Genomic DNA, 8,956 nt, shown 5'->3' with positions numbered 1-8,956 from the left:
TTTTTTTTTTTTTTTTTTTTTTTTTGGTTGAGACTGGGTCTCGCTCTTGCTCAGGCTGGTCTCAAACTCCTGAGCTCAAGCGATTCTCCTATGGCCTCCCAGAGTGCTAGGATTACAGGTGTGAGCCCCCTCTCCAGGCCAGCACAAGTTTTCTTGACAAAGACTCAATGCCCTATTTGCAGTTTATGTGGTAAACACTTAAGACAATTGTCCTTAACCTTTTGAGTCTCAGACTCCTTTGAAAAGGTAATGAAGCCTAGATACTGCTTAAAATCATGCACATACCAATGTACATGCAAACTTTGATGTAATTTCAGAAGTTCATGAACTCTAAAAACCTCTGAAGTTAAACTTAATCTAAAAGTTCACAAAGAAATAAAAGAGGATATTGACTGGGTGGAGGGGGATGAAGAACATTCTCATAAAGTGAGTAAATGGATGAATGCAGGAAATGAGGAACATGATAGTTCTCCTTGTCTCTGACTGCGCAACAAGTGCTAACTCAAGAAGTTGCATCATACACACACAAGATTTAAATAGTGTGGGTGATGCCCACATAGTGAGTGCATGCTTTGTGATCATGAGGCAGGGAGACCTCATCCGCTATTTCCTCAGTCTAATTTAGTTCCCCTGTACCTCCTCTTAAATGAGATTCTGATATTTAAAGGTACATGTTTTTCCCTAGAACATGGACTCTAAATGCAAGCTCATTTCCTCTAGGTGATCTCTAGCAAAGAAACAGTTATCTGCTCTGTTGTAGTGGGAGACTGGCTGTCCCAGGCTCACCCAGTCATTCTACCTAGAATTTTCCCCAGGAATTTTTAAGGATACTTTTGATCTATACTTGATTTGGGTCCTACTCAAAGACTTCAGAACCTCACTGCTACTGCCTTGTTGCTTTCCATGCAGAGCACCACGTTGTTGGAAGGACAGGCTGAACCAAAGGGAATTTCAGAAAGAGTGACCAGGATGGTAGGCAGAGGGTAGCAGTGAGTGAAGAAACCAGACTAGGGATGTGCGACCTGGAGAAGACCCCAGGAGACCAGCCTGGTTCTCCGCAAATCTCAGAAGGCTCAGCTCAGCGTCAGGATGTTAAACAAGAGGCTCTCTAAAGTCCAGATTAGGGAATCAACCTTCAACTGCAATAATCACTTATAAAGATATAAGAGGAGGCCGGGCGCAGTGGCTCACGCCTATAATCCTAGCTCTCTGGGAGGCTGAGGCAGGCGGATTGTTTGAGCTCAGGAGTTCGAAACCAGCCTGAGCAAGAGCGAGACCCCGTCTCTACTAAAAATAGAAAGAAATTAATTGGACAACTAAAAATATATAGAAAAAAAAAGATATAAGAGGACACAAACCTTAGAGGAAAAGGTTGAACTCAATGACTTACAAGATTCTTCATTTAGTAAATGTTTATTGGTAAGCCAACTGTGTACCAGGTACTAGCAGTACATGCAAGAATAAGAATAAACCTAGAGTTGCTTTCACTGTCTACTGGAGAAGACATGAATAACTAAAATGTAGTGTAAAGTTGCTAAAGGAGTGCTTGGGATCACAGAGGATGGAGCCACCAACTTGTCCTCAGGCTGTGAAGAAGAGCTGAGGTTTAAATTGGAAATGTTCAGCAGTGTCCAGCAGAGGAGGGTGTAGGACGTTTCCGGCAGGGGAGCAGCTGGAATTCTGAGAGCACACGATCAAAAGAGCTTTGGCATCAGACCCTAGCTTAGCTACTCTCTGGCAATGGAACTTCAGAGGGCTGTTCTCACGCCCCTGAGCCACCAACCTCTTGTCTGCTAATGCATACAGTCACACCCAGCTTTGAGATTTGGGAGAATCTGGGATAATGTGTGAAGTATCTGGATGTTTGATCATTTGTGGTTAGAAGTAATTTTTATTACTTTGTTAATTGATACTGGCAGAAACCCCCAGGAGAGAAATGGGTAATTGCTAATTTGGTCAGCTTATTTCAGGGAAGGGGATGGGGAGCCTGAGTGTTTCTCTTTCCTAGCACTAGACAGAAGGTAGTCTACTTTCCTTCTCTTTTTTATGGGCCTCCCTAAACGGGATGCTTTGTTATCTGAGTAAGTGATCTCACCAAACTTCCCTTTCTGGGACTTAGGGTGATTCTCGTCAAAGAGGAGAAAGAAACTGGCTGCTGACCCATCCCGGTTTCAGTGTTATGGTTTCATTGAGTCATACAAAGATCGATTTAGTTAAAATTTACATACTTTTTAAACAAATATTTAAGAAATGGATAAATACAAATAAATTACACCACAAATGTGTGTGTTTGGTTCACAGAGTTAAGTCATTTGTAGGATAATGGTTGCGAGTGTAGGCTTTGGGGTCAAACTACCTGAGTTTGTATCCTAGCCCCTTACTCGCTGTGCTCTCTCGGACAAGTTTTTTAACCACACTGCTTCATCTGTGAAATGGAGATGACAAATCTTTCTCATAGGATTGCTGTAAGGCTGAAGCAAATTGATGTGTATGAGGTGCTTAGAACAATACCAGGTGTAGCCGGGCGTGGTGGCTCACGCCTGTAATCCTAGCACTCTGGGAGGCCGAGGTGGGCGGATTGTTTGAGCTCAGGAGTTCGAAACCAGCCTGAGCAAAAGCGAGACCCCATCTCTACTAAAAATTAGAAAGAAATTAATTGCACAACTAGAAATATATAGAAAAAATTAGCCGGGCATAGTGGTGCGTGCCTGTAGTCCCAGCTACTCGGGAGGCTGAGGCAGGAGGATCGCTTGAGCCCAGGAATTTGAGGTTGCTGTGAGCTAGGCTGACGCCACGGCACTCTAGCCCAAGCAACACAGTGAGACTCTGTCTCAAAAAAAAAAAAAAACAATACCAGGTGTAGAAGTGTTCAAATTTAGCAGTTCTGGCATTAGCCTCCTCATCATCTTCCTCCTCTAAGGTATTGCCGGAAGTTAAGGTGAAGCTAAAATTCAGCCGAGTTTTGAAGAAAACAAATTTAATAACAGTACTCATAATGTATTTACATCTTGCTTTGCAGTTTACAAAGTGCTACCATGTTGTTTTTTTCTCATTTTGTTCTCATAATAACCCTTAGGGTAGGTGAAGAGGTTCCTGGTGGCACCATTTTATGGATGAGGAAACTGATATGCAGAAAAGGGAAGTAACTGACTCAAAAGTGGGCTGATGGTGGCCCAGTCTCTGCCTGCCCTGTGCCCCCTCTTTTACAAGGCTAATAGTAAATAGTGACTAATAGAGGGTACAGGCATGCCTACTTAAAAGGTTTGCAGTTAAATAAGGCAGCACGTGGCATGGACAGTCTGTAGACAGTCCTTACCCCATTTAGAATCCAGAACAGATAAGGGCCTGTCCTCCACCCCAGAGCCTGCTGTGTCTGAGAACAGAGCAGCTGGCCAGCAGTGAAATCCATTTGTTCAGTGGTATTTTGGTTATGGCTGCAAAAGCCTGAGAGTTTATCCACAAGGCAATTAAGATAAAAAGCAAATAGCAATTTGTCTAATGTTTTTGGCTCTAGTGAACTTAGGTTTATTGAAGCACATCGTTATTTATTCCCTGAGCAAACCTGAGACCCTCCTATGTTCTAGGCACAAGGTAAGACACAGGAGGCACCACCAGCTACAAACGTGGTCCTGACTAGAAGGGATCATCCTCTGCAGACTTTAAGTCAGTAAATCATAGCAACTCCTTTAGTCCTCATCATTGGCATTTGTTCTTCCTCTTTTCTTTTTCATTGCTGTAAATTTCTCCTTATATTTTTATTAATGTTATATTATCTATATCCTTTATTATAACTTACTTCACAACCTTTTCAGAAAGGACTAGATACAGGAAAGGAAGAACAGCTGCAATGGCTTGTTAATCTCTCTTTTTCCTTTGTTTCTTTTTCTCCCCAGTCTTGTCTCAACTGCTGGACAAATCCTCTGACGCCCTAGCCAGTTGCGAACCTGGTCCTGAAAGATGGCAGACATGCCCAACGGCGAGCCCTGTGCCTCTCCGCTGGAGCTGTTCAACAGCATCACTACTCAAGGGGAGCTCGTGCGGTCCCTCAAAGCCGGAAAGGCACCAAAGGTACGTGATTTCACTGGGTCTTCCACACATGCAGCTGCGCCTCCCAGGTCTGTGGGGTTGTGTTACTGTGGAGTAGCCTGTTCCGGGGATCCTGTTCCTTCAGTGACTGAGGTGTTTTGGTTATAAATGTAAATGTATTTCTCTCTCTCTTTTTTTTTTTTGGTTTTTGTTTCTCAAACTTTTTTCTTTAATGTATAATCTGCATACTAGAGCCAGTGTATTTTTCTCTTTATCAACATCATGATGACTGTGGTGTAAAGAATCAGTGGTTCTCAAAGCCTTTGTGAAACATAGCAGTCCTCCAACCCGCCTCTCCCCATTTCCTGCTCCCTGACACAAATATTTTTAATTATTTTAACTGATTCTTTGGGTATTTATGCCCCATATCTCTAACTGTCCTGCTTGTTCAGTTGCTCCTTGTTGATTTTCAAGTTTGAGGCTTTCACATGGAAAAGAAGAATTCACATTTTCACAAACGCTTCCCATCCCTCCAGTCTCCCGGGATATGTTGCAGTCGAAGTTAGGTCAGTATTTACCCAATTTATGACATGTGAACACTTTAGACAGCTGAACCATCAAGTATGGGATGAGTACTTTTCCTTTCCTGTCCAGCTCTTGTTTTCTCTGGAGTTAATACTTGTCTTAATTTCTGTTTGCTTGGCCTTTTCAGATACTAATGATCACGTACCTCCAGACTCTCTCTGAGTTGGTCGAATCTCCTCTCAGCACACTCACACATCAACCAGTCTATCAAGTTCATCTCCTTCCTTCAGGTCGTCTCTCCCAGGAACTTCTGCCTGCTTTCCTCCGGACTGGTGGCCCTTGCCTCCCACACTGCCCATCTTGGGGTCTTCTTTCGTTGTCGACCCAGGGGTTCCCTTCACCTCCACCTGTGGGGTCCTCTGTCTCCTGGTCCTGCCTTGCTTTACTCTATTTTGGCAGAGCAAGTCTTCCAATTGTTTCCGAAAAAATTAGTAGAAAGGAAATATTTTTTGTGAGCTCTTGCTCATCTGAAAGTGTATTTATTTTATCTAAAACTTGATTATAATTAGGCCAGGTATAGAGTTCTAGAATGGAAGTGATTTTCCCTCGGAATTCTGAAGCCACTGCTCCATCATCGCCTCATTTCCAGGATCGCTGCCGAGAAGTCAGATGCCATTCCTTTGTTTTTCTCCCTGGAAATTGGCAGGATCTTCTCTTTGTTCCAGTGTTCTAAGATTTCTTAGGATAGGGGCTCACAGCTCCTTTCAAACTGAAAATTCATGACCTTTAATTCTCAGAATCACATTATTTATTTGATCTCTTCTGTTCCTTCTCTTCTCTCCTTATAGACATTTTTTATTCAGAGACTATTCCTCTGATTTTCTTATTTTATGACTTTTACTTTCCATTTTGTTTTGTTCTTTTGGGGATATTTCCTCAACTTATAACACTCCTGGTGTTTTTCATTTCTGCTATCATGCTTAACCTCCAAGAGCTTGTTTGCTGTCTGAATGTTCCTTATAGCATCCTTCTCTGGTTTCATAGGTACCTATCATCCCTTTATCTCTGATATCTTGCTGGTAGTTTTCCTGATGTTTTCTGCCCCTTTATAATCTCAGTTTTCTCCAAATTAATTTTTTTCCCATCTGATTTTCATATTAGAGGCAATCCTCAAATGTTTCCTGCTTCACATCTGTCCACTTGTGTTTTAGAGGGAGCACCGAGAGCTGTTGGATGTGCCGTGCATTTGGGAGGAGCTTATAAGGTTCCACTTCCTGGAGGCTCCTCCCTTTTGTCAGGGAATCTTTAGTGTCAGGGTCTTTAAATCTTTCCTTTGAAGTGAGGCAGATTCCCCAGCGAAAGCTCCTCCAGTTTGCTGTCCAGAGGGTGGAAGTCTGGCTGCCCTCACTCCACAGCTGAGTGGGAGAGAAGTGCTGGGCTGTGTGATCCTTCTCTAGAGCTCTCTGTTCTGTGTGCTGCCCATGCCCCCGCTCCCATGATGCCTAGTGTCCCCAGTGTAGGCACTTGTAACTCTGTCCTCCTTCAACACGAAACCTCTGAGTCGGGGAGGGATGGGGAAGGAAGGGAATCTGAATAACTGCTTCTTGAACAGACTTTCAACCAGTGCTCCTGTTTTTAACCCCCTTTTACCACCACTCCTGCAAGTACCCAAGGCCACTAATGCCTGAGTCACTGGGGAATTCCATAGCAGTATAAGCGCAGTCACTGCCCACAATGTCTTGGCATTGGTTTTTCTCTCCTGCTCAATGAGGCACCAGCCATCCATCAGCTTTCCAGCTTCTGAAACTTTGTTGCTGCCATCTTCTTCCTGTTTCCTTTGTCCTCGTGGGATTATGCCTTTTTAAAAGCTCTATGCTGTTGTAGTAGGTCTTGGAAGTATCTATGGTTAATCTATATCCTTAACTGAAACATAGGTGCCTCATTTCTTTCTGGGGTGCCTCCGAGACTCCTAAGTTCCCCAGCTTCATCTCCATGACTTCCTTTTCCATCACTGTCAACTCCTGCTGTCTTCTTTTCAAACATCTCTTCCTTGCTTGTCACTAGATGATGTCAGTTATCTCACAAAGTTTGCTTTAACTATTTGGACCCCAAGTAAACCATTATATTTTAAAGGAAATAAATAGTACTGAAAGAAAGTGATATCAGAAAGAAGTTGGTTATTCACAGAGAAAGGTTTACTTACCAGATAGGGCTCAATAAATTGGGCTAAGTTGCTTTAATACAAAAATTTTATATAAATAAAGGACCCAATGGGCTTATTCATTCTATAAGCCCATTTGGGGAAGTTGACAGTGGTATTTTTGTCTGTTTGACATAAAATGTGAATAATATTTAGTAAACGTTTTTAGTTATTAATTCTTAGCAACTACAGTTATGTTCATGATTTATATTTTAGTCAATGAGCAATACTTAATACAGTTTACAATAACTCTTTCATGTGAATTCTTTGACTAATACATTCGGCAGGTGTACACTAGAGAGATGAGAGGTTACATGAGACCAGAGTTAAATGATGAAAAATTCAGAAGTAAATTTGTGTCTGACCCTGAAACGTGTTAGTAACAGAAGCACTTGCTGTTTTAGAAATTAACTTTTAGCAAAACAGCTGGGCCACATTGGGAGCACCCATGCCCTGAGAGGCGCTGTCAGTGCTTTCTCCACCTTCTCCTGCCATTTATCTAGGCCATGGGCCTTCAAGTTCTTTTCTGCTCCAGAATATCTAAAGAATAAGACCCCATCTTTCACTAACAGTAGCTTGGTGAAGCAGGGAGTCTCCTTGGGGGATAGGTCAGAAACTGGAGGCTGTGAGGGGAGATGGTTTAGGCTAAAGAAATGATGCTGGATCTTTGGGGTTAGGAGAGAGAGAAGAGCCCTTTTTTTTTCCTTCTTCTTTTAGTTTAAGTAAACTTTAAAAATCAAGGCCGGGCACTGTGACTCACACATGTAGTTCAGCACTTTGGGAAGCTGAGGCAGGAGAATTGCTTAAGGCCAGGAGTTCGAGACCAGCCTGAGCAGGAGGAAGATCTGTCCCTCAAAAAAAAATGGAAGAGTTAACCAGGCATGGTGGCACACACCTGTAGTCCCAGCTACTCGGGAAGCTAAGGCAGGAGGGTTGCTGGAGCCCTGGAGTTTTAGGTTGTGGTGAGCTATGATGACGCCACTGCACTGTAGCCCGGGCAACAGAGCAAGACCCTGTCTCCAAAAAAAAAAAAAAAAATTGAAATATACCATTCATACAGAGAAATGTGGCAATCTTAGGCAGCTCCCTAAAGTTTCACAGAATGACCGCACCTGTGTAATCAGCTCCCAAATCAAGAGCCAGCATAGCACCATCTGGAAGCTACCCTTACACGCTGACAGCACCCCCCAACTCCCGCCACCATGGACAGCTCTGCCCTTGTCAGGACTTTACATAATCACATAGTATGTAGTCTTCTGTGTCTGGATTTTTTCAGAACATCAGCTTTTAAATTCTATTTCAGTGTCCTGGTCCATGTTAGATTGAGAATGAAAAAGTAGACAGGGAGAGCCTGCTTGTCTATTTCAGTCCCATTGCAGATTGCAGATGGTCCTTGAGCAGGGACATTGGTTAAATGTTTGACTTTCAAAGAACTTCCTAGTTACAAGCAGAATTAGACCAGATAGAGTCAACACAGCTAGTGATTAAAGAATATCTACTGCAGTGTACTTCAAAGCAAGGTAAGTCTTCCTGTAGTTAATTCTATAGAATTTACTTACTAAACATTTACTTTTTGCAAATGCTGAGCCTTGGCACTGCAGAAATTAGATGAGTAAAACATACTTACCTATCTAACCTGGGCAAACATCTTATCTCTTATATGATTGTATCCGTTGGGTTATGGATTGCACAAATATGACTCGTTTTCATGATGAATTCCAGGTAATTTTATTATTTAAAACACAGATTACCCCAGAATAACAGTCCTCTGGCCCGGGTGCTGTACCTGATGGAACAGTTCTCTCTGAATGGAACTTGGTGTTGTGGTTCTCCACTAGGAAGCCCAGTGTATAGCACATTCTGTATTATACACTCTGAGTGGAAATGTTTGTATTTCCCTTGGCAAGCAAATTGGACTGTGTATATTCTTTGTTTGTGATCCAATCTAGCAAAGCCAATTACCAGAGTAGAGATTTAGGGCATAGCATGACTAATCGGTTTAATTAGGCCTGCTCTTTTAAATACCAGGCCTCCAGGGGTGGCCACTGTGGGCTCCTGGAAGAGAAGGTCTTTAATAGATTCCCAAAGTACCCAAGGATACATTTTACATTTTTTTATGTTTATTTTAAAATGATAAATATACCAACACTTCAGATAGCTTGATAAGATTCCTAAAATGTGGTGGTGGTATAACTGTTTTCTAAT

At 42.5% G+C, this 8,956-nt stretch overlaps 1 protein-coding gene across 2 annotated transcripts in view; it reads left to right on the top strand.

Moving 5' to 3' along the window:
- Positions 1-8,956, top strand: part of WARS (tryptophanyl-tRNA synthetase) — a 43,558-nt gene that overhangs the window by 2,391 nt on the left and 32,211 nt on the right. For both annotated transcript variants that reach the window (XM_012650095.1, XM_012650094.1), the window contains exon 2: positions 3,894-4,068. In XM_012650095.1, coding sequence (XP_012505549.1) covers positions 3,958-4,068 — 111 coding nt within the window. In that variant the 5' untranslated portion in view covers positions 3,894-3,957. The remainder of the gene's footprint in view (positions 1-3,893; positions 4,069-8,956) is intronic.

The sequence above is a fragment of the Propithecus coquereli genome, unplaced genomic scaffold, assembly GCF_000956105.1.
Source record: "Propithecus coquereli isolate 6110/MARCELLA unplaced genomic scaffold, Pcoq_1.0 Scaffold310, whole genome shotgun sequence".
NCBI classification, from domain to species: domain Eukaryota; kingdom Metazoa; phylum Chordata; class Mammalia; order Primates; family Indriidae; genus Propithecus; species Propithecus coquereli.
Note: the sequence above shows the minus strand (reverse complement) of the source record. Positions and strands in the feature narration are given on the sequence as shown.